The sequence below is a fragment of the Sarcophilus harrisii genome, chromosome 1, assembly GCF_902635505.1.
Source record: "Sarcophilus harrisii chromosome 1, mSarHar1.11, whole genome shotgun sequence".
Classification (NCBI taxonomy): Eukaryota; Metazoa; Chordata; class Mammalia; order Dasyuromorphia; family Dasyuridae; genus Sarcophilus; species Sarcophilus harrisii.
Genome location: NC_045426.1, coordinates 454,632,338 through 454,659,075, shown reverse-complemented (window position 1 = coordinate 454,659,075; position 26,738 = coordinate 454,632,338). Strand labels below are relative to the sequence as shown.

The following is a 26,738-nucleotide window of genomic DNA, read 5'->3' as shown; positions in this document are numbered from 1 at the left end:
CATCTAGATCTTAAGATTGTAAAGCAAAGTATAAGCATTTATTAAGTGCCTACTATGTGTCAGGCATTGTGCTAAACACTTTACGAGCATTATTTCAACAACTTTGTGAGAGTATTTTCCCCATTTTACACATGGGGAAACTGAGGCATACAAAGGCTAAATGGTTTTCCCAGAGTCACACAGCTAGCAAGTGTTGATTTGAATTCAGGTCTTCCTGAATTCAGTCCCATTATTCTATCCACTGAACCTCTAGCTTTCCAAGCTCTTCCAAGTAAATGTTCTTTGGAGATCAATGGCTCACAGGAGCATTGCCTCATTTATTTGACCTTTCTTCTGTTTCAATCATTTCCCCACCTTTGGCAGTTACTTTCTTAGGGAAGGAAAAGAGAGGGTCAGGAAGTAGATAAAGATAATAAGAACATGCTACTTTATGCTGTTGCCTAAAGGTGAATGTGCCCATCTCTCTTAGGTTTAATTTCAAGGTTACTTATAGGTAGTTCCATCCCATGTCCTTCTTGCTGCTTTTGCCTTTGCCTTTGAACAGCCAGTAGAAGGACTGCTTTGAAAGCCAAATGAAGACAACTCACAGAAATTGTCATGCTTATCTCTACTTTGGGGAATCCCTTTTTTTGGGATTTTGGTTTGGAAGTGCTTGACAAGCATTTAATCAGGAAATTCTAAGCTTTTTTCTGTATTTATATTCCTATAATTTCATATGGGAATCAGTAACAACAGCAACAACAAAATAATAATAATGAGATTCAGTAGGTCAGTGAATAAAGTGCCTGGTCTGGAGCCAAGAAGACCTGACACTCACTATGTGACCCTAGACAAGTCACTTATCCCCTATTTGCCTAAATCCAATGGAGAAAGAAAAGGCAAAGCACTCTGCCTAGAAAATCCCATATAGGGTCAAAAAAAATTGGACATGACTGAATAACAACAAGCCATAATAATAGTAATTTGTCTTCATTGGAATTCTGTGGTTACAAATATCACCTATTTGAGCTTCACAACATCTTCTGAGAAGTAAGTAGTGTTCCATTTTATAGATGAAATAACTGAGACTCAAAGACTTAGTACTCCTAGGCAGTTTCCTGAATCTGTAAGTCAAAGAAAAGTGGCTCTTCTGTAGGGACAGAAAGGCTTCTTCACAGGAACCCCTTATACTAATGGAATTCAAACAAAAAGGAGAAGAGAAGAGAATAGGAGAGGAAGAGGAGAAAAAAGAGAAGAAATAGAAGAGAGGAGAAAGAAGAAAATAGAGGAGGGAAGAGGAGAAAAGAGAGAATAGAAGAAATGAGAGAGATGAGAGAAGAGGAGAAAAGAGAGAAAAGAAGAGAAGAAAGGAGAGAGATGAGAATAGAGGAGAGAGCAGAAAATAGAGGAGAGGAGAAATAATTATAGAAGTAATTATAGAGGTGTAATGCTCATTGATCCTTTTCCACTTGGGCTCCTAGTCTTTTAGTTATTACATTGTTGTTGAGTGTCTTCATCAGGAAGCAGAGTCATAACATATAAATTCATTACCTGCCATCTTACTCTGATACTTCCAAAAGCCAGGAGGCAGCTAAGTGGCATGTTGGATAGAATTCTGAAACTGGAAGCAGGAAGACCTGAGTTCAGATCCAGCTTCAGCTTCTTAAGTGATGCTGGGAAAGTCACCTCTGTCTACCTTAGTTTCCTCAATTGTATATTGGGGCTAATATGAGCACCTAAATCCCGGGGTTATTGGGAATGTTCAAATGAGATAATATTTGTAAAACACTTAGCATAATACCTTGCACATAGTAGTTGCTTAATAAATGCTTATTCCCTTCCACCCAAAGATCCACAATTTTACTTGCAGCCATATTCCCCTCCATAGCACCAGATTATAAGCCCTCCATTCTTGACTAGATCCATCATCATCTGGTAGCCGATCTCCTGGTGATGAACCTCTCCAGACTTAGTTGGACAAGTCATTTGATGACAAACACACAGGTCATTACTAAGCCCTTCCTTCAAGCCTTTCCAGATTTGGAATTTGTCTTTTGTTGTCATGGGCTTGGAAGCCCAAGGTCACTGTACCTTAATGAAATAGCACAGTAGGACTTCAATCAAAAAAAGTGTCTGTCTGCCAGCAATCTTAGGAAAACCTTTGTTTCTAAAATTGTTGGCTAAACTGAAGTCTGGGGCTGATAAGGATGATGGTGTTAATTGGCATTAATATGGCACTTAGCAATTTCCAAGACTTTTTACATAGGACCATAGATTATCTCATTAAATCCTCACAGCCTCCCTGTGAGGTACATGTTTTTGTTATTCTCTCTTTACTGATAAAGAAATCAGTCAAGATAGATTATCCCAGGTCGCTCAGCTAAGAAAGTGCCTGAAAAGAGGCAAGAGACTGGGGATCAGGAAAGGTTCCATTTTTATTAATGCAATAACTAACTGTGATTCCAGAGAACTGAAGAGAAAAAGTAGGCTCCCCACCTCTTGCCATAGAGGTGATAAATTAAAAGACACACAGTTTTGGACGTGGACAATAATAGAATTGGCTTCACTTAACTATATGGATTATGATAATTTTCTTTTGCTTTTTTTTTTTTTTTTTTTTGGTTCATTGGGAGGAGGAAGTGAGAGGAAAAAAGAATAAATAAAATTTTAAAAAAACTACTTAAGAAACAAGGAATCAAAACTCACAATGCTGACTTTGCTAAATCCTCTTAATTTTTAGTGCCTTCTCTCTGTTAATTATTTTCCATTTATCCTGTATATGACTTTTAAAATATATGTTTATTTATTGTTTTTTGCCTCTTTTTGTATCCTCAGCACTTAGAACAGGGTTTGCATATATTATGAACTTAATAAATCTTTATTAATTTGTTGACTTCTTTCTTATTAATTATTTCCCATTTATCCTGTATATGACTTTTAATATATATATGTGTATATATATATGTTGTCTTTTGCCTCTTTTTATATCCTCAGCACTTAGAAGAGGATTTGCATATATTAGGAACTTAAATCTTTATTAATTTATTGACTTCTTTTTCTTAGCACTTTCCACAATAAGGTAAGTAATTCTGGAAGGAAATCAGTGGGAAAGTGCTCTGCAACTATAAAAAGGACTCTAGAATATTCCTGAGTTTGGTAGTATAGATGGATAGAGCACTGACCTTGGAAGTAGGAAGGCCTGAGTTCAAATTCTACTTCAGACACTTACTAATTATGATTCGGGGGAAAATTAGTCTCTCGTTTCCTAAAGTGTACATTGGAGATAACCATAACATCTACTGTAATGCTCAAGTGAGATAATATTTGTAAAGCATTTGGCACCTAGAAGATACAATACTAATGACAAGTCTAAGAAATATGCAGACAGGTGGGGCTAACCTATCCGCATTGTCCCGATTTATCCCCGGCAAAGTGGAAATCGAGAGCATATTTATTTTGAATGTTTCTTTCACAGGCCAGAAAGGAAGTCAGAGCAGCCCATGTGTGAAGAGCATGAAGATGAACGAATCAACATTTACTGTCTGAACTGTGAAGTACCTACCTGCTCCATGTGCAAAGTCTTTGGGGCTCACAAAGACTGTCAGGTGGCTCCCCTTACGCATGTTTTCCAGAGGCAGAAAGTAAGTGAGGACATCCTTGGTTCCATCTCATCTCTACCCATTGTAACTTCACCTTGTACCTTCTACTGCCCACTAGTGCAGGTCAGGAGGACCATGAAAGAAAGCAGGTTCAGGAAGCTGGGCAGGTGTGGGCTTTGCTATGGGCCAAGTTTCCTGAGGGCTGCTTGAGATAGCTTGATGTAGTTACCCAGGCTAGGAAGTTTCTAGGAACTAATTGCTTCACAGCTGGGAAAACCAAGCTCTCCTTCAGGGCAAACAATGAGGAAAGAAAAATAAAAAAGAGGTATTTCTGCTCTCCTCCAGGTGTGTGTGTTATTTCAGCCACAGGGAAAGATGCTTTCCCTTCTTCAAAAGGCTCTTTGGTGTAGCAGCACAAAGACTTGGGTTCAGATTCTGGCTCTACTGCTTACTATCTGGGAATTGGGTTGATGTCTCAGGCCCTCACTAGCTTGATTTCTGAAATGATGAGAGGCTAGAAAAAATGAATGAATGAAAAAGTATTAACTAAAGAACTGCTGTTTAATCTATCACTGTGCTAAATTCTGGTGATACAAAGGGAAAAAATACAAGACAATTTCTTCTCTCCAGAAATTCACATTTGGGGAAGACAATACATAATATCAGCTATGGTGGTTATTCTTCATCCTCAAAGAGGACCAAAATGTTATCATTATGTCGAATTTCAGTGTGTCTGACTGTGGTTGCTCAGACCAATACGAGTTCAGAATGCCCTACCACAGATTAGACACAAATAGTCCCTATGGACATGTGGGCTGGCTTCTTTAGCTTTGCACATCCCTCACGGGTCTTCTGAGCTAACTCATTTCTGCTGTGCTCATAAAGCACAGCACTTTCTCTGTTGAGGGCACGCCATGGAGGGCGGTCCTGTGTCTCCCATGTCATACAATCAATTCTCAAGTTCTTGAGAAAGATCTCAAGAGTATCCGTGCATCAGTTTTCCTGACCACTTTGTGAGTACTTGCCTTATGTGAATTCTCCATAAAGTAGTCTTTTTGGTAAGTGTTCATTTGGCATTTGAACAAGGTGGCCAGCCCAAGAATTGTGCTCTCTTCAGTAGAGTTGAAAGGCTTGGAACTGTAGTTCAAGAAAGGCCCTCAATATCCTGCCAGGTGATCTTCAGAATCTCCCTAAGACAATTCAAATGGAAGCAATTCAGTTTCCTGACATGGCGCAGGTATACATACCGTCCAGGTTTCATAGCAGACAATACTCAGCTGTAGGGCAAGTGGAAAGACCCAGAGCCTGAAGCCTATGAAGTGAGCTTTTACGTTGGGTGTATAGTAGATCAGATAACAGTCCCTAAGGGTCTAGAAGTAGCTCTGGCCCCTCAGTCTTTCCTCATTGGGTATGAGGGTACGGTAGGTACCAGGTATGAGTCCAGGTGCTGGTTCCCATAGAACAATATGAGTTTCATATGAGACACTGAATCCCAAACTTGCCTCTTTAATAAACTCAGCAGGTCCTCTGTAATTTAGAGCAGAGCTGTCAAATACGAAGCCCGTAGGAAACATTCTCTGAGACACCAGAAACATTAAAATGTAATTGGGAAATACATAATATGATAAAAATATAATAGAAAGAACATATATATATATATAATCTCAGTATGCAGTATTCTAAGCTGATATGCAGGCTTCAGAGATCCTTATGCACAATTTAGTAGCCAGTGATTCTTATTTGGGTATGATACCACTGGTTTAGCATCTCAGTGAGTTGCCCAGAGCATTGGGAAGTTTAAGGATTTATCAGTAGACTTGGTCATTTGCCCACACGTTGTCTATGGTCATTGACTCATATATGTGTCAGAGGCAAGTTTTTTTTGACTCCAAGGTTAGTCCATTAGGAATGTTGCCCCTTTCGTGACTAATCATGGAATCATGGAATTTGGGGCTGGAGGGGTTCCCTCATAGGATAGATAAGAAAACTGAGACCCAGGTTAACCCAAGGTTTACCCAAGGTGGTTTGTATAAAATAAGAGTGCTGGATTTGGAGTCTGAGGACTTGGGGGACTCTTGGAAAAGTCATTTTGTCTTGGTGGGTCTCAGTTTCCTTATTTGTAAAATGAAGGTGTTGGATTAAGATGACCTCTGACATTCTCCTTAGCTTTAGATCTATGATTTTATCAATCCATTAATGGTAGAGACAAGACCAGAACCTGTGAATTCTGACCTGCTCTTGGGAATCCAGTCCTGAGAAATGAGATACAACAAATGCTGTATAAATATAGCTAGTGCTAAAACTAGATTTTTATTCTATCTCTGAAGCATGGCTTTCTTATATACCAGGTCAGAAAGGAAAACAGAATTTGAAAGACAAAGCTATTTCAGAACCAGACTAACAGCACTACACAAACCTATTTCAGGAGTAACACCACAGTTTCAAATTGGTAATTTATGCCTAAATCATTATGAATTTTTTTTTAAAAACAACTTTTTTCCTGAGTTCTATTGCCCAACAACTGAACTAGGTAAATAAGTCAGTATTTTTAGAATTGTAGATAAAGTTTAGTCAACAAGTATTTTTTGCCTACTATATGCCAAGAACTGCTAAGCATGGGTAAACAAAGGCAAAAAAAAAAAAAAAAAAAAAAAAAAAAAAAAAAAAAAAAAAAAAAAAAAAAAAAAAAAAAAATTCCTGCCCTCAAGGAATTTACAATCTAATAGAGAAAACAACATCAGGTAACTATGTACAGACAACCTACATATAGGATAAGTAGGAAGTGATCAAAAAGAGGGAAGGCACTGGAAATAAGAAGTCTATGGAGAGGTTCCCTGCAAAAGGTGGGATTTCTAGCAGAGATTTAAAGGAAACCAAGAGGCAGAGATGAGGGGGGAGAGAATTCCAGGCCTGGGGGACAGTTAGGGAAAATGCTAGTTAGAAGATGGAGAATCATTTAGTCTCATTTTATAGGGTAGGAAACTGAAAATCACTTGCTAAGAGTCACCCAGGCATCATGAAAAATGAGATTTAATTCATCCCAAATCCGGCCTTTTCTTCTGACTCCACTCCCCAGGATTCTACTATTGCATATTAACTCTTTAATGATCTCAGCAACTCCTCTGGGATTTATTGTCTCAGAGAGGTACTTGGTGCTCTGAGAGGTAACACAGCTTGTATGGGTCAGAGGCAAGACTCACATTCAGGTCTTTGTGTATCCATGTATTTGGCATTTATTCGCTGTACCACACCTCACAGATATTTTCTTGTCCCTTTCCTTTCTAAAAGTGTGACTTTTGTTAGCTTCACAATTGTATATTGTACAGTGATCCCTTCCACATTACTAGGGTTAGGAGTACAGTTGGAAAATCTCCATTAAATTTTTTGGCCCTCCCTTTGTACCACAGAAGTCTGAATTTTTTATTTTCTTTTATGGGGTGTTTATAATGCCTTATTGTAAAATTTGGGTTAAGTATTTGATCATAGGCTCTGTCATCTGTTGGCCTTTGTATATCATCTGTGGCTTCTGTAAAACTGCCCCCCCACCCGAATTTTTATTTAATTTCTTATATAGACCTGTGAAAGTTGCAATGTGGAAGATACTACTGTATAAAAATAACCATCATTAGGATTTGATTTCCTCAGGAGCATGAATGTTCTTTACTCTTGTTCAGGGCTCCCTCCTTGTGATCAGGCAATCCCCACTGATGATGTGTCTGCCTAGACTTGGACCATCAGTCAGAAAATGGTTAACTAGACCATGGGAAGATTTGGCCATGTCCTTATTCATACCTTTCTCTAACCAACTGATCTCGATCGCAAAATATTTCTCAGTATGTTCTAACCAGACCACTGACTTCATGAGTAGGAATATAAAAGAATCCTCTTTACTACTCACTCTAAAAAATGGTCTCATCCTGGAAGATTAAAAATAACTAGGCTATATGAGTAATTATGAAAGACAGATTGCTTATAATTGAACAATGGAGATAGAGATTGCCTCCTGATTAAATTTCTTTTCTCCCTCCCTCTATCTCTCTCTGTCCTTCCTCTCTCCCTCCTTCCCTCTTTCCCTCCTTTCTTCTTTCCTACTTCCTTCCTTCCTTTCTTCCCTCCTTCTTTCCTTCCTTCCCTCCTTCCCTCTTTTCTTCTTTCCTTCTTCCCTTCTTTCCTCCCTCTCTTCATTCCTTCTTTCCCTCCCTCTCTCCCCTCTTTCTTAACATCCTTCCCTCCTTCTCTTCCTTCCTTCCTTCTTCCCTTCTTTCTCTTTCTCTTTATTCCTTCCTTCCCTTCCTCCCTTTCTTTCCCCTTTCTTTACTTCCCTCCCTTCTTCCTTCCTCCTTCCTTCCTTCCTTCCTTCCTTCCTTCCTTCCTTCCTTCCTTCCTTCCTTCCTTCCTCCCTCCCTCCCTCCCTCTCTCCCTCCCTCCCCCCCTCTCTCCCTCCCTCCCTCCCTCCCTCCTTTTTTTATTCCCTTCCTCCCTCCTTCCCTCCTTGGAACAACCGAGTGATGAAATGGAATCAGGAAGACTCACCTTCATGAGTTAAAATCTGGTCTCATTAGTAACATTATGGTCTAATCACTTAACTGTGTTTGCCTCAGTTTCCTCATCTGTTAAAACAAATTGGAGAAGAAAATGGCAAAACACTCCAGTATTTGCCAAGAAAACCCAAAATGGTATCACTAGAGTCAGACCCAACTGAACAGCTACTTCCTGATTCCAGGCCGGTGCTCTATCCACCAGGCCATCTAAATACTTGCAGCAAATAGGAGGAGGAGCTATCCATCTTCAGGAAGCTCCTATGGAACCTTTTTTACTCTCCTTAGGGATAGAAAGCAAGCCATACTGATGCACTTGTGTGTGCATCTAGCATCTCTATGCCAGGCTCCTGTTTCACGCCCCACCTGAACATCAAGCATGGGATAGGGGTCAGTGACATTATACTGGAATCAATCACTGTTGTCTCTCTCCCCAGACGGAGCTCAGTGATGGTATTGCAGTCCTTGTGGGAAGCAATGACCGAGTCCAAGGAATAATCAGTCAGCTGGAAGAGACTTGCAGAACTGTAGAGGTAAGTCTTGAGATTCCCTGCCTTTGTCCACAACCAGCATGGGAAACTTCCAAGGTGAGGTTGGCTGCTCAGCAACCCTGCTTGCTATCTGATGATGGACACTTTTCTCAAACCCCCTACCTCCACCTCCTTTTCCTCCTTCCACATTTCTGAAAGATGTACCAAATGGGGAGAGAAGAAAGGATTAGTCAGTTCTCTGGGATAACTTGAGAGGCAAAATTCGCTATGTTTCCTGCAACTGTTGTTTGTGCTCAATATTTGGTGTTTTTTGGTCAGCCTAAATGGAGAAATTAGATGGGAGGGAATAATTTTCAACAGAACACAATAGATGACTGAATTGAGTATACAAATAGTCAGGTGGAAGAAACACTGGATTTGGGATTCTAATTCTCAACTGTGATTTGTTAGAGTATGTTAAATAAGGTCTCTTGTGCTTCAATTCCTTTTCTGTAAAATGGGATCATAATCTTTACACTGCTTACACCACAGAGTTATTGTAGGAAAGATTTTTGCAAACTGTAATGCACTAGACAAATATAAGTTGTTATTATTATTATTATTATTATAGAAGATTGTTTTCTTCTTATTTAGTGGAGTTGAGGTAGAAATAGTCCTGGGATAAGTTATTATGCTGTTATTATTCTCTTATATTTATTTATTCTGCATTCTATTGCAGATAGATAAAATGACTTTTTGTGGTTGAAAAATGTATTAAGATGTAAATACATCTTCAGTGGGCTCACTGAGAGCATATATATTCAGTATAATTCTAGTAGCAAATAGGATGATGGGAATGCTATGTGCCTCTTTATGTTCCCACATAATTTTGATTTCTTCTTTGAGGTCTATTTATGTATTTTAACGGCTTTTCCCTCCATTCTGGCAAAAGGCTGCATTTTATACATGTACATATATTAAATTTAAAAAATTATGCATCAGTGTTACATTCATGTAATTTTGGACAGCATTTTAAAACACTCCAGTTCCAGTATAGTCTATTGTGTGAATTTGCAAGATATTTGAGGTTTGTAACTATAATATGGGACTTTGACATCTCAGTCCATGAAAGAGAGTGAATTTCTAACGCATAATTCTAGCCACCAGATCATGAGTTCATGTTTTAGTAGATATCTGGTTAGGCATGAAATTTTTTCCACCTGTAGTGATGTGCTGTGAAATTTTGGCTTCTATAAACAAACCTCACTCCTCCTTCTCCTTTTATTCCTCCTCCTCCTATTCCTTTTCCTTTTCTCCTTCTCCACTATTTCCTTCTCTTCTTCTTCTTCCTTCTCCCATTCTTCTTCTCTCTTCTCCTCTTTCTAGCTCCCACCTTTTCATCTTACTTCCTCTCTTTTTCTCTCTTCTACTCTCTTCTCCCTCTTCCATTTCCTTTCTTTCTCCCCTCCCCTCTCTTTTCCTCTTTCTCTCCTTCATCTTTGATAATGAGAACTCCAGAAAATTAAAACTGAAAATTTTAACTGTATTTAAAGATTAATAATTAATGCTTTACAAAATCCCTTCATATTTGAAACTCTGTTATATGAGCCTAAACAATATACTCTGAGTCTGAATAATTTGTATGGAAATGAGAAGAGGAAACATTCTTCCCCTTTCTTTACTTCTCCCTTTCTTTTCCCCTCTTCCTCTCCCTTCTTCCTCCTCATTATCTTTTGGGAATGATAATTCCTGAAAAATTAAGACAATGCATAGTCAATGGGCTCACTGAGAGCATATTCAATATAATTCTAGTAATGGATAGGATATAGGAATGTTATGTGCCTCATTATATTCCTACATGATTTTGACTTCTTTGAGGTCTGTTTAAGTATTTTGAAGGCTCTTCCATTCTTCCATTCCATTAAAAGATTTTAAAAGTTAGATTAATAGTTTTCAGAATCACTGGATATTTGAAAGTGTCTAGTATAGGCTTAAGCAATATACTCTGATCCTGGACAATTTGACTATGGAAAGAAGAAGAGGGGACATTCTGTTTGACTCAGCCCAGAAGCCATGTCTTTTGTAGGCAATCTGACTGTTTTGCTCACATTTCTGGAAGCTCTTAGTAAAAGAAATACTTGGAAAGTTCATTGCTTTTCAGAACCAATTGTAAATTATGTTATTATTTGGATACTTGAAGGGAAGATTGTAGGGGAGTGGAGCACACTGAAAAGAATGTTGAATTTCAGAGGTTGAATCTGGAATCATAGACCCTGCCTTCAAATGTCAAACCTACCACTTACCTATATGGTCTTGAACAAATCACCTAACCTCTCCAGGTCTCAGTTTTTTCATCTGTCTAATGAGTTTGAAATAGATGCAGTGCTATGCTTGAAGCCAGTTCTCACAGACTCCCAAGAGGCAATCATTAAAATTTCAATGTGAACATTTATACCTTGGAAATCTGTAAACACTATAAATCAGGTCTTGATTTATTGTTTTGTTGATTGCTTGGATTTTAAAACTGATGGAGAAAATGTTAATAATGCACATTAAACTTAAAAATGTGTCCTGAATCCTTTTCTCTTTCTCTTTTTTCAAAATAGTTGTTAATCATTTCTCAGCACATGCTCTACTAGGTAGCTTTTAAGGTCCTATCCAACTTGAACCTGTATCGTATAAATGTAAAAATATGGAATTTAAAAATAAATTTTATAGTAGATATTTTTGCCTTAATCTTGTTTTAGAGAATAGGATCAGGGCCAAAGTATTCAAATCAAAGGATATTGATCTAAAGTTCTAAGTTGGAAGATCTGAGGCTATCTAGTCCAATTCCCTTAATTTTTAGAATAAGGAAACTCAAGTCCAGGCAGTTATAATGACTTGCCTGAGTTTTGATTCTTAAATTGATTGAATTACTACTTGGGTTACAAACATTTTATTTCATTGTCCATACATCATGGAGAATTAATTCTTTCTATTGCCTCCATTCCTGTTCTTATAGTGATCTAAAGTCAATTGGGATTCAAATAATTTCCTTACTTACTTGAATGAAGACCAAATGGAAATTTGTAATTTTTGTACAAAGCTAGAAGAAAAGTCTCAAAGTCTATAGCAGACTCCAGATCACAGGAAATATGAGTTGGCACTTTAGTAATATAATTTAAAGATAAAAATAGTACTGAGAGAATGTAAATTTCCTAGGGATTAGGGGCTGTCTTTTTTTTTTTGCATTTATATTTCTAGTGCCAGCACTGTCTGATACATAGTTCAGTCATTTTTCAGTCACATCTAACTCTCTGTGACCTCATTTGACATTTTGTTGGCAAAGCTACTGGAGTGGTTTACCATTTCCTTCTCTAGCTTCTTTTATAGATGCAGAATTAAGGAAACAGGGTTAAGTGCCTTGCCTAGAGTCACCCAGCTAGTAAGTGGCTGAGGTCAGATTTTGACCTCAGGAAGCTGAGTCTTCTATTCACTGAATCACCTAGTTGCCTCTGATAAGTTAATAATATTTAATTTATATTTTAATTTTGTAATTTAATAATTATAAGTATATAATTTAATAATTTAATTTATAATTTAATTATTTAATAAATGCTTATTGGTTGGAAAGAATAATAGTGCAATATATAATTAGGTATAAACCATATAGGTTTGATTGATTTATTTAATTGATCAAGATTTAATTGAAGCATTCCTTTTAGGGCACTGTCCTTTAAATATGCCATACTATAGTGTTATCCTCAATACATTGAAAGTATTAAAGGAAGTTCCCTAACACAGTAACCCCCAACTCAAATAGAAAGGGGGTCTACTAGTCTGTACATAAGAACCTCTGAGGAATATAATGATTTAGTTTTAAAATGTAATTTATTTTGTTAACTATTTCCTAATACCATAAGCAAATTAGGAGAGCAGGGAATAGTTTACCTGTCAGATCTATTGAGAAGGGAAGACTTTGTAATCAGACAGAAGATGGAGAGCATTATGAAATGCAAAATGGATCATTTTTATTCCATTTAATTAAAAAGGTAATGTACAAACAAAGCCAATGCAACCAAGGTTAGAAAGGAAACAGAAAGCTGGGAAATAATTTTTATAGGCAGTATTTCTGATAAAAGCTTCATTTCTAAAATATATAGAGAACTGAGTCAAATGTATAAAAATACAAGTCATTTCCCAATTGATAAATGGTCAAAGGATATGAACAGGAAGTTTTCAGGTGAAATTAAAGTTATCTATAGTCAAATAAAAATATGCTCTAAATCACTATTGAGTAGAAAGATGAAAATTGAAACAATTCTGAGGTATATCTGAGGTATACTCATATCTATTAGATTGACTAATATGACAGAAAAAGGAAAATGATAAATATTGGAAAGGATGTGAGAAAATTGGGACACTAATGTATTATTGGTAGAATTGTGAACTGATCCAATTATTCTGGAGAGTAATTTGGAACTCTGCCCAAAGGCTATAAAACTGTGCATGCCCTTTGATCCAGCAATACCACTACTGGCTCTGCATCCCAAAGAAATCACAAAAAAGGAAAAAGGACCGACATACAAAAAATATTTATAAGCTCTCTTTGGCGAATCAAGGGGATGCCCATCATTCCCTTCAGGGAATGGCTGAACAAATTATGGTATATGAATACTATGGAAAAATATTGTTCCATAAAAAATGAACATGAACTTTTGCTGAGTGAAGTGAGCAGAACCAGAAGGACATTGCACACAGGAAAGCAACATTGTGCTCTTTCATAGACTTTGCTTTTCTCAGCAATACAATGATCTAAAACAATTCCAAAAGACTGATAATGGAAAATGCTATCCATATTCAGAGAAAGAGCTATGGAGTCTGAATGCATATTGAAGAATACTATTTTCAATTTTTTTGCTTTATCTTTCTCAGTTTTTCCCTTTTGTGCCGATTCTTTTTTTTTTTTTTTTTTTAACAGTATGACTAATGTGGGAATATGTTTAATAGGAGTATATATGTATAACCTCTATCAGATTGTTTACCACATTAGGGAGTGAAGGAGAGAAAAATGGAAATTAAAATCTTATAAAATTAATATTGAAAGCTATATTTACATGTAATTAGAAAAAAATAAAATACTAGTAAGTGGAAAAAATTTTTTAAAGTATAATTTAAAAATTAAGTGAATATTTTCCAATTATACTTTAATCTGATTTGGGCCACTCTGAGGAATGTCAGGGGTTGCATATGGCCATTGGCCATTTATTTGATGCCTTTGGTTTAGCATATTGAATGCCTTGCTTCTATAAAAGATTTACAGAAGGAAATAGAAAAGAATTTTATAAGATGGGAAGGCATGAAGGAATTTTAAAAAGCCAGCACTAATGGATAAATTGCAGATCCAAATATGAAAAGACATGAGAAGTCTAGAGGAGAATAATCAAAATAGTGAAATTTGGGGAAATATAGCTTTTCTAGAAAAGGATAAGAAAACTGACTTAGGTTAGGTCAGAAATACGAGGAAGACTGAGGGGAACTGGGAAAAAAAGACAGTTTTCTAGCTAATGAAAAAAAAAGTCATAAGAGGGATAGAGAACAGTTAGTTATTTTCTGTTCCAGGGAAGAACAAGTTTGAGTTTTGTTCAGGAATTTAGATTAACTAGAATGAAAACTTTCTTATGGTGAAATTGGGAATAATGGATGGAGTTGAGAAAGAGGCCGATTTTGTTTGGAAAGACTCCTTAATAATTAGGGCTGTGCAAAAATGGGCTGTCTTGTGGGATTTCCTGTCACTGAAGGACCTCAAGTTCAGTAACTACTTGCCAAGGATTTTGTAAGAGATAATTCTTGTTCGGTATAATGTGTACTTGGTGACCTCCAGGACTCTTCCAGTTCTGAGATTCTATGCCAATAATAAATTACTTCAGCAGAGCAATCTATTCATGTAATAGTGTTATCAGAATTTACTAAGAATTTTAAAAAAATTACAAAGAATCTAAGATATACTGTAACCTATTTAACATGTATAGGACTGCTTGCCATCTGGGGGAGGGGGTGGAGGGAGGGAGGGGAAAAATCGGAACAGAAGTGAGTGCAAGGGATAATGTTGTAAAAAATTACCCTGGCATGGGTTCTGTCAATAAAAAGTTATTTTAAAAAAGATAAGAAAAAATTACAAAGAATATAGAACTCCTTCTTTGAAGGTTTTAAAGACTATTCTTCCTAGAGTTTAAAATGATTTGCCTAGAGTCAGGAGAGGGATTGAGTGATGGCTAAGGATACTTCATCACTCTCTGATCTCCCAAGAGTACGACATTGGGGAATTGTGGGAGATGAACCTCTGTCAACTGTCATCCTTGTTAACTGGACTGAACTGGCCTCTAACCTGTGGATGGCTGGAGCCGAACAGAACAGGAGAGTCAGGATTCAAACAGAGGCTTAATTTCAAAGTGAGGGAAATGGCTTGCAAGCAAGAAGGAGATCTAGACACATGTAGCAGTCCCGTTGGGCAGGGGAACAGGAGCCAACAGGGCCGAATCTTGATTTATATATTTGTGATTGGATAATTAAGCTGTCTTCTGTAGCAACAGAAGGGAGAAACAATAGCAACAGAGAAGGTTAGCGCAAGGGACTTTTGGTATGGCAAGCCTAGAGCACAGCTTGCTTGCTTAACTCTGGAAAACAGGGTGTCTCCTAGTATTTTGACATTCTCAAGGTGACTTTTTGGGGGGATAAAGTTTGGGGATTGTAGGTGGATAATCCTACACAGGAGTCAATCCCTTTAGTTATCAGGCCATGAATATTGGGACTAAATCCCATCTGAGCATATGAACTTAAGAAAGTTTCATATCTCCTGATCTATCTTTTCTTTATTCAGAGGCCAAAGTTGCACTGTGGGCAGTGGTATTGTGATTTCCATTCTCTGTCTCTCTCCACCTACTTGGGAGCACTTCTTTAAGATGTACCTGGCTTCTTTATGGTGTGGGGGTGTCAATAAACATTTATTAAGCACCTACCATATGCCCTGGGGTCATACATATACAAAAAAGAAGAGGAAAAAATAATTGCCTTCAAGGAACTCAAAATCTAATAGGGGAGACAACCAAAATACAAATATGTACAAACAAGCTACATAAAGGATAAACAGGAAATAATTAAGAGAGGGAAAATCTAAAATAAGAGACCTTTGGAAAGGTTTCCTGTAGAAGATGGCATTTTAATTGGTACTTAAAGGAAGCCAGAAGGCAGAGGTGAGAAGAGAAAGCATAAAAGAGGTGGGGATGTTGTTATTGCAAATTTCTCTTCTCTGATTGGCCGAGCATCCCTTAGGGATGGGAAAAAGAGAATCCTCTAGTGCAGGGTGGATACATTTCTCAGCTAAAGTCTTCTGGTCTTATTTCTTTGGACCTTGATCTAACCATTCTCTGGAGATCATTAGTTGCACTTGTCTAATTATGGCACTGATTAATGTTATTCTGGGTTGTCCTTGTGAGGTGGGCTTGGCAGGGGAAACTGTCCAGAGAAAATCACACCATAGTTTCTCCTCCCCCATAAGCACAAAATTATTATGAGACTAAAATAAGATGAAAAGTAATAAGGAAAACATTGGTAGGAAAATTTTTCCTTAAGGAATAGAGACTGAAGCTGTGATTTCATCTGTCTAGGAAACCCCCACTTCTAGTGCTAATCAGTACCTTTGTTGCAATTCTAAATCTTAGAGAGTTGTCTCAAGCAGTTGACCCTTGCTAAGGGTCACTTTACCGGTATGTAACAGGTAATACTTGAATTCATGATTTCCTGGCCCAAAGGCTAGTTCTCTATTGATTATACCACACTGATTTTTCTACTGTGGGAAAGTTTATGAGTGGATTGTATGTATGTGTGTGGGTATTCACTGGGGAATTTTGGGTACCAGCTAAAGGAGCCACCTCTTTCTCCTAGGACCCTCCTTTGGTCCTTCCAACCTCAAATTCAGGGCCCCAGACTATCAAACCTCTACACTACCATAAGCCATACGGAGATGTTTCATTGAAAAAAGAAGTGATCCTAGTCATTTAGTTAGAGGAGTATGGGTAACCAATAGGTATCCTGCATGCTCCACTGACATCACACTATGTCAAGAGTTCTGGTCGACACCTCTGAGAAAGTTGGGTACACTTGCCTGTGAAGGAATCATGACACTACATCAACAGTAGTCATGTAAATAGGTTGGCATGGATGGGGTATAGTGTGTTTTATTGGAGGGGATACATATTTTTAAATATCAAAGTGTAGAATGTCATGTAGAAAAACTTTGGTTTAAAAAAATCACTTTTTAAATGTTTTAGCCATGTAAGGAAATTGATTCTCAAAACAAAAGTTACTCTGCATGAATGAATATACATTTTTACTATAAGAGTTAATACAAGAACAGATTTTTTCATGTAAGTCAAAGAATACATTTTTTTCTATTATCTTACTATGTTTAAAAATGGTTAATGTGGTTCATAAACCACAGCAAGTAGATAGAGCAGTGGTCCTGAAGTCATAAAGATCTAAGTTCAATTCAAGCCTTAGACACTTACTAGCTATGTGACTCTGGATAAGTCATTTAACCTTTGTTTCCCTCAGTTTTCTCATCTGTAAAATGGGGATAATAGCAGCACCAACCTCCCAGAGTTGTTGTTAGAATCAAATGAAATAATATTTATAAAGTGCTTCACAAATCTTAAGGTGCTATATAAATGCTAGCTATAATTATTATTATAAAACTAGCACTAAAGACAATTTCCCAGAAATGGATTCCAGAAATATTTAGAGCTATGACAGAATTATTAGAATTTCTTAAAAAGCTGTCATTTTTTTCAGAGATAAGATAAGCTTCTCATCAAATATTTGTGATTCAACTTGTAAACAGCTTCTTTTCAATATTCAAGAGAAACAAATATATTTGGTTTATTTATATACTTCCCTTTGGGAGGAATAATATTAATAGTCCAACTCCCTTCTGTTGCCTTTTATACCTACTGTCATAGGATGAATTGAAGTCTGTGTTGAAATACTATCCTAAGGAAAAATCAGGTTTTCTAGGGATGAGGAGCCTCAAGTGTGGTGAGGCAATCCTACCTGTGATCCATCCTATGCTTGACTCCAGTCTGGGCTCTAAGTCATCTTAACCCAATGGATACAAAATCACTCCATTGTTCCTTGGAGATTTAGATCATGATTGCCTCACTTTATAATGGCCTAGCAATTTCTTGATCAAAGAAACTAGTAATAGAGGACATATAAGACATTCTGGGACTGACTTGGGATTCCTGGACTAAAGGTTTTCTGGACCAATTTAGAGGACCACTAAATGTCCTAGTGGATAGAATACTGCAGTTGGTGTCAGGAAAAACTGAATTAAAATCCTGCTTCAAATCCTTACTAAAGGTATGACCTTAAAGAAGTCATTTCACAATGCCAGAGTTTCTCTAACTGCACAATGGGAATAATTAGAACCTATTTTACAGTATTGTTGCATGTGTCAAGCAATAGGTTTTGCAAACTTTCAAGTACTATATAAATATTAGGTAGTAGTAATTGGAGGCATTGCCATCTGACCTCAGGCAGATTAGTGTTGACCCCAAACTCAGAACACCTGTAAGAATGTAGAAAATTAGATAGTGATTCTATTCATTGGTTTCAGCTCCAGATGGAGCATGATACTTAGATTCATGTGGCTATCAGATATAACAATACGAACTACTAGATATTGGGCTTATATATGTGGAATAAAGTCTTGGTATCTAGTATGTTGGTATTTATTTATCTTTTTTCCTAAAGAGAACTGATGTTTTATAGGTCTGCTCTGTAATCAATATCTTGTTTAGATTATTTCCTTTTAGCCTCACAACAAATCTGCTATTCAACAACAATACTATATGATGACCAGTTCTGATGGACCAGGCCATCCTCAGCAATGAGATCAACCAAATCATTTCCAATGGAGCAGTAATGAACCGAACCAGCTATGCCCAGAGAAAGAACTCTGGGAGATGACTAAAAACCATTACATTGAATTCCCAATCCCTATATTTATGCCCACCTGCATTTTTGATTTCCTTCACAAGCTAATTGTACAATATTTCAGAGTCTGATTCTTTTTGTACAGCAAAATAACGTTTTGGTCATGTATACTTATTGTGTATCTAATTTATATTTTAATATATTTAACATCTACTGCCATCCTGCCATCTAGGGAGGGTGGGGGTAAGAGGTGAAAAATTGGAACAAGAGGTTTGGCAATTGTTAATGCTGTAAAGTTACCCATGCATATATCCTGTAAATAAAAGGCTATTAAATAAAAAAAAAAAGAAAAGAAAAAGAAAAAAAAAACCAAACAAATCTGCTAGATTGATATTGTAGGTATCCTTTTTTAGCATATTGAAGATTTTGTTTTTTATAGCTTTAGAACCTCTGACATTTTAAAAATTTCTGGAGCCTCTCCTGCATTGTACCCGGTTTCACTGGGAACATATGAATAGGACATTCACATTTTTTGTAATATGATTTATATAGGTAGGCTTTTGAAATATAGAATCAAGGAATACATAGTCTCTCACAGACTCTGCCACAGTGGATAGAATGTCAGGCTTAGAGTTAGGAAGATCTAGTTCAAATCCAATTTTAGGCATTTCCTAGCTGAATAATCCAGGGCAAATCACTTAAGCTGTGTCTGCTTCAGTTTCCTCATCTATAAAATAAAGATCACAATAGCATCCAACTCTTAGAGTTGTTGTAAGGATCAAATAAGGTAATATTTATTTCTTTTAAAGCTTTTAATAATGTCTGGCATTTTAAAAATATTTATTTCTTCCCTTCCTCCTTCTTCCAAATCTCTGGAAAAGGAAAAGCTATGTGTAGAAATCTGGAATTCTTGGTGGGATTTGGAAATCAGCTTATTTCCCTTTAGTGAATTTGTAGTATATTAACAGTTTTGGCAAGATCCTGAAAGTTGTTTTTTTTTTTTCCCCCAGCAGTTGACATGTAACTGCTCAGTATTTCAGAGTTCAGGAGAAATATTCTAGGGATCCAGAATCTAATTAGTAAACCACTTTCAATAATACATGAAGAAAAGTCACCAAACATAATCTCCAAAGTCCCTTCCTACTCTAAAATATTGTGGCCTATGACCTATATTACCTCCCAGCCCACACAGAACCCCCAAGTGACATTTGTACTTCTTGGAAGTCAACTGTCAACAGTCTAAAATAGTTTAGTTTTTTTTCACACTTACTAACCAGTCAGTCACTCCTATATTGACAACAAGGCCAAATGAACAATTTCAGTGACCTGGAAGTGGCATTGTTCTAAAATAAATCTAATCTCAGCAGTCTTTTCTTTCTTTACTTCCTTTTTTCCCCCAGGGGATGCTATGGGGTCAGTGGGAAGAACAGAGAGAGAGTAGATGCCTCTATTTACCTATTCTGTTGAGATATAGAATGAGATAATGTGGATAGACTTCCTATTAAAACCTAAGTGGTAGAAATTTTAAAAAAAAGATTATGAACCCAATTTTGATATTCTAACAAAACAGTTTTAAGTAAAACCCTTTTTGCAAGGTTAATAAGCCACTGTAGCTGACATTTCTCTTAGGTTCCCTAAGTTTATTGCTTTTGTTGTCTAAAGAAGCTAACTTAGTGGGGCTCAGTGAAAGGAAATGGATTTGTATTATAAATGAAGATACATATTCAAGTAATTTACCCATTGACTAAATCTGTGTTCTTTGTTACCCAGAGCTTTCTAGAATTAAAACCTGATAGCTGCATGATGCTAAGAACAACTGTGTGGAGATCTAGGGTGAAGGAAAATGAGATAGATATGGGTGGGTCTTGTTTAATTGCAGCTGCTCAGTTGTGAGTGAATTATTTGAATCCTTTTCAACTCTATTTTGGTTAATGATGCATCTGTCCCTTATGTGGTCATAGCAACAGAGACAATTTTCTTAGGTCTTAACTATGGTTTCTCCCCATTCTCAAGTCTTGTCTTCTCAGCTGTGAAAGTGATCTTCCATAACCTCAAATATGTCCATCTCTCTCTCCCTGTCTCTGCTGTCTGTCTCTCTCTGTATCTATCTCTCTCTTTCTCTCTGTGTCTTCTCAGTTATCAAAGTGATCTTCAAAAAGTGCAAATCTGTTCATCTCTCTCTCCCTTTCTGTATCTATCTGTATCTCTCTCTGTCTCTCTGTCTCTCTGTCTCTCTCTCTCTCTCTCTCTCTCTCTGTCTCTCTTTATTTCTCGCTCTGTCTCTCTCTTTCTTACACACACACACATATATATATACATGCACACAGATACATCTTATTAACTCAATAAACTTCAGTGACTCCCCATCACCTACAAGATTAAATAGAAAATCTTCTGTTTGCCATTCAAAGCCCTTCCTAACCTGCCGCCTCTCCCACCTTTCATCCTTCTAAATCTTACATCCCTGTGAGCCAGTGACACTGGCCTCTTTGAACTTTCTCAAAAAAGACACTGTTTCCCAACCCTCTATATTTTCATTAGCTCTTCTCCATGTGCAGAATTCTATCTTTATCTCTGCCTACTGACTTCCCTTACTTCCTTCAGGTCCCAGAAGTTTACATCTTCTGGGAAGACTTTCCAGATCTCATTTAATTATTATATCTTTCCTTTGTTGATTATTTTCAATTTATATTGAAATCTTGTTCATACATAATTGTTTGGAAATTGTCTCCCTATTATATTGAGATCCTTAAGAACAGGGGATATTTTAATGGCTTTCTTTATATCACTTATGCTTATCAAAGTGCCTGGTACATAATAGGAGCTTAATGTTTATTGGGTGATTGAAAATAGCCCTGAACCAGTACCTTGAACTCTTTAGAACTGAAAGGAGTGATATTTAAAAAAAAAAAAAAAAAAAAAAAAAAAAAAGGATGGTATAATAGAAAAAATATGTTTCCTCTAAAAGCCCCTCATCCTCCATAGCAACCAGCAGGGGAGAGGTATTCATTGTCTCTCCTCGAGGAGAGAGAACAACTTACATCACTCAACCATGGCAGAAACACAGGTATCATAAACATCTCATACTTTCTGTGAGTCATTGCACTATTCTCAATATTGGTTGATAAAAGATGAGCCCTGTTTTCAGCCAATGACCACTTCATACTAACTGGACATCTCAGTTGAATTCCTTTCATTTTTCTCAACAACCCCTCATTAGCCAAAGCCACTGGGTCTCCTCCCTGGGGTCTCCTTCAGTCTGGTACCAATTTCCTGTCTTTGTCTGACCAATTTGCCCAATCTCCCAATGTACTCCATTAATTTGCTTAACCTATTCATTGTTTCACTTACTGTGCTTCATATCACCACCTGACTTTTTCTGATCTTTCTTGGATTCATCTTTTTGGCTTTTGCTTCCTAATCTTATTGATCTTCTTGAATCTGGTAAGTCTTCTTAAATGCCCCCAAACCTCTTTGTTTCTCTTGTAAATGGGAAGTAGAATCTGAACCAGTACCTGGGCTTAAAGCTTATTCTTCAAAATTTCCAATATTTCTCCTAAGTTTTGTCAAATTTTTCCTCCTCTATTCAACCTTTGATTTACTTCATAGTCCAAACCTATCTAAGTCATCTGTAAGGTTTTTCTTTCCTTTTTCTTTATTTGGTTTAAATTCTTTTTTCTGCCATAGAAATTGAAGCACAAATAGGGAGGTAATAATCCCAGTTTACCCTCAACATATCTCATCTGGATATTATGTTTATTTCTAGACTGTACAGTGAAAGAAGGGCATTGATAAGTATCCAGAGGAGGGCAGCCAGGATAGTTGTCATTAAGCATTTATTAAGCACTTCATATATACCAGGCATTATTTTAACTACTGAGTAGTAAAGGGACTTAAGTTCATGCCATATTAACTTAAGTTGAAGAAAATGGAGGTGTTTTTTCAGGAGAAAAGAAAACTGGAGGACAGAAGATGGAATAGGACATGAGAGCTGTGCTCAGATATCCAAAAAAAACCAGGAATTAGACTTATTTTATTTGAACAGAACTGAGGGCAATAAGTAGAATTTATAAAGAAAAAAAATATTTGCTTGATCTCCAGAAAAAACTCAGAGCTGTTCCAAAATGGAATGAGTTTCCTTGAGAGATAGAGCTTCCCCCTCCTTAGTGTTCAAGCAGAGCTGGGACAACCACTCATCAGATATTTTGTACTTTTATTGCCTTTATTGTATAGGTTGGATTAGATGGCTCTTGCTCAGCTCTCAAATTCTAAGATTCTTTAGCTTTTTATCAGAGGATTTTAGTTTCAATCCCAGCTCTGCAATTTACTAATTGCATGATCTTGGACAAATAATTGATCCTCTGCAAGGCTTAGTTTCCTCCTTTATAAAATAAAATCTAGGATCTGTTAATATCAGAGAGTCTGGTTCTCTCTGGTTTGTTCAAAGAGCACTAGTCCTCTAGTTAGAAGACTCTATTCATTCATTTATTTAGTATCCACTATGTACTGGGTGTGGTCCTGGTACCTGGGAATCAAAACTGGTGTACTATCCACTGCACCATCTAGCTGCCCTATAAATATTTTTGTACATATAGGTCCTTTTCCTTTTTCTTTGATCTCTTTGGGGTATAGGCCTAGTAGTATTGGTAGGTCAAAAGATATATACCATTTTACAGCACTTTGGATATATTTTCAAATTGTTCTATAGAATGGCTGGACCAGTTCACTACCAAGAGTTCACTAGTGTACCTTTATCCCATTCCCTCCAATATTTGTCATTTTTGATTGTGAGTTAGTATTTAGAGTCTTATAATTTGCCTTTTTTAAAAAAAAACCAATACTGGTTTAGAGAATTTTTTCCACATGACTATAGATAGTTTTGATATCTTCTTCTGAAAACTGCCTATTCTCCCAATTTTTTTTAAAGATTAGAAAATTGTGGCCCATAGAGTCTAAGTTATTTGTAAAAGGTCAGGTTTGAAGCTTCTGGCATAAAATCCAATGTGCCTTCTAATATATCTCCCTACATATGGTGTTTTGAAGTTTAGAAAAGGCTCTGTCTTCTGCAATAAACCTAAGAAAAGGGTAAAGCTAAAGTATAGCACCTGAAACATTGGTTTCTGAGAAAACATTCTGATCAGAGATTTAATTTTTTACTTTGCATGCAGATGTCTTGGCCTTCTAGAGACACAATCAGCTCATAGCTCGCTGTTGTTTGACTATACATAATTAAAGGTCTCCCTGCCCCTCAGATAATTAATTTTGGGCAATGCTCTAGAACTTTTATTTCTTAACAGGCAGCAATATGTTCATTTCTGACAGGAACTTTGCAGACAACTTTTGTTTAGCTCTTCCAGGACATTGAAAGCCAGCAGGGAAAAATGGCCTGGCTGCACAGTATAAAGGTCAGGTTGAGATCTGAGGCCTTTCAGCTGAATCAGTCTGGAGGCCGACACCAAGGGGAACAGTGATAGAGTGTTTTCCTCTCTTACTTTTGCAGTGTAGGACAAAATTTAAAAACATAGTTCCATAGACTGAAGAAGAATAGGTGAAATATTAAAGAGAAAATTAATAGGTAGAAAATAATCTTATGGTCTCATTTAACAATTTAAAAATAATAGCTTTTTGTTTTCAAAATATATATATATATATAGTTTTCAACATTCATCCTTGCAAAACCTTGTGTTCCAAATTTTTCTCCCCCCTTTCCCTCTACCCTTTCCCTTAGACAAGTAATCCAATGTATGTTAAACATATGCAATTCTTCTATACATATTTCCACATTTATCATGTTGCACATGAAAAGTCAGATCAAAAAGAAAAAAAAAGAAGACTCATTTAACAGCTTTAAAAGACAATGTATATCCTTTCAAAAGAATTGTGTTTGTGTGTGTGTGTGTGTGTGTGTGTGTGTGTGTGTGTGTGGTCTTGGGTTCAAAGAACTTTTCACTCAAATGAAAAGTCTGTTAAGAACAAAGAGAATTTTTTTTTGGGGGGGGGGCCAAGAAGTTGTTGCAGAGTAGAGATAAAGCTGGTTGCTATCAAGAGTTTGCAGACAGCAAGGTGCCTTTGATGCATGCTAACTATAGATATTTCCATGATGCAAAAGCTTACATTCCTTTCTGATTATATTTTTCAGGTTACTATAAAATCAACACTGACAGCATTTTAGGTAACATTTATAAAGGTGTTTTGTAGTACTAACTGGCAAACCAATCACTACTGATAACTTTGTCCTTTCCCCTGACTAATTTCCTCTTTGGTAGCACATACCTGCTGAACGTTGTTCTTTAGAGAAGAAATGAACAAGTCAGGAAAAGAGTCAGTTCTAAATTCACTAACTCATAGTACTTGGTTGAACCTCTATCTTTAAATGAAAAGTTAAAAGGATACTTCCAGTTAAAGCTATTCCACATTGCACCCATCTCCATAGGGAATATGCAGACCTTTTTTTCCCTGTGATGTCTCATATTATCTCATATTGGAAATTAATATTCAGTATACCTTGCAACATAAGCTGGCTTCTAAGAATTCATTGGAAGTGACTGGCTTGGAAACTCAAATGAAGAATCATCATTTCCTTATTTTAGAAACAAGTTTGCTTCCTCTTATTCTGTCTAGCATATACATCTACTGAATTTATGCAATATTTATTCAGCAAAATAAAAAAAAGAAAGAAAAAATAAACAAAAAACAAAGACATTTAAGGAGGGTGGTTATAGGTTTTTTGATATGGATAAGTCAGGACCTATAAACATTTATGCATCCTGGTCCTCTAAAAGATAAAGGCATCATTTCAAATCATCCTGAAAACAAATAAGAAGACACTTCCATCTTCATTCCACCATACTTTAAGCATGATAGAGATTTTTAAAAAATAGATAATGATTGCTTTATTAGTAGTTATCCAAAGAGCAACAATAAAAACTCCCAATATTTTCAATTAATCAACTAGAAAGTAAGTATATATTATGTCCAGTGAAAGCGCTTTGTGTCAGGGATACCTAAGATATCTAGAAAGGCTATATTAGAAATAATCAATAGAGAAAAAGCTTTAAAATTAAGAGGGACAAAGAAGGGTTTCCTGTAGAAGGTGAGATTTTATCTGGGACTTGAAGGAAACCAGAAAGCAGAATGGGAGAGCTCTACACATGGGAGACAAGAAATAAAAAGACCATTGTCACTGGATCTTACACAAGTAAGATGTAAGAAGACCAGAAATGATCTTCTTACTAGTAAAATAATAAACAAGGATTCTGAAGAGCTTTGAATGTCAATGAAAGAGAGAGAATGTCAAGAGAGACAAATAGGAGCCATTGAAATTGATTAAATGAAAAGAGTTACATAGTCAGATTGACACTTTAGGGAGACCAGTTTGACGGTGGAGTGATAGATGGAGTGGAGTGGAGGAGAGACTTGAGTCAGGGAAATCAGCCAGCAGGTTATTGCAGCAGTCCAAGAGTTAGATGATGAAGACCTCTACCAAGGTGGTAGCAGTGTCAGAGGAGTATAAGGACATATCTGAAAGATGTTATAAAGATAGAAACTACAGGACTTGGTAAATGATTGCATATGACAGAGGAGTGAGGAAAAGTGAGGAATTGAGGAGGATGCTGAAGTTTAAAGCTCAGGGGACTTGGGGGATGGTTTAACCTCAACAATAATTGAGAAGAGAGAAAGCAGGGAGGATATGGAAAATAATGTTAATGAGTCCAGTTTGGGTCCCATTGATTTTAAGATATCTGTGGGACATCTGGTTTAAAATGTCTAGTAGGTAGTTGGATATGGGAAACAAAAGATGGCAAAGAGAGGATAGGACTGGACAAATAGACCTGAGAATTATCTCCACAAGGATGATAGTTGAATTCAAGGGACTTAATAAGACGAATGAAATGATTTAGAGAACAGAAGAGGGTCTAGGGTAGAATTTTGGGAGACATCCACTATTGCGGGCATGACCTAGATAAAATTCCAGCAACCAAGATTGAGGGCATGTCACAGAAGAGGAAAAGCAGAAGTTTTAGTGTTACTAAAACCTAGAGAGAAGAGAGTATCAAGAAAAGGGTGATGGATAGTGTATCAAAGGATACAGAGAAGTTAAGAAAAAAAGGACTGAGGAAATAGTTGACAATTATGAAGTCATCGACCACTTTGGAAAGAGGAGTTTCAGCTGAATG

General features: G+C 36.7%; 1 protein-coding gene across 3 annotated transcripts in view; it reads left to right on the top strand.

Annotated features, from left to right (window-relative positions):
* The window catches only part of TRIM55 (tripartite motif containing 55), a 72,198-nt gene that overhangs the window by 7,974 nt on the left and 37,486 nt on the right, over positions 1-26,738 (top strand). For all 3 annotated transcript variants that reach the window (XM_012541286.2, XM_031946332.1, XM_031946333.1), the window contains exons 3-4: positions 3,455-3,620; positions 8,554-8,649. In XM_012541286.2, coding sequence (XP_012396740.1) covers positions 3,455-3,620; positions 8,554-8,649 — 262 coding nt within the window. The remainder of the gene's footprint in view (positions 1-3,454; positions 3,621-8,553; positions 8,650-26,738) is intronic.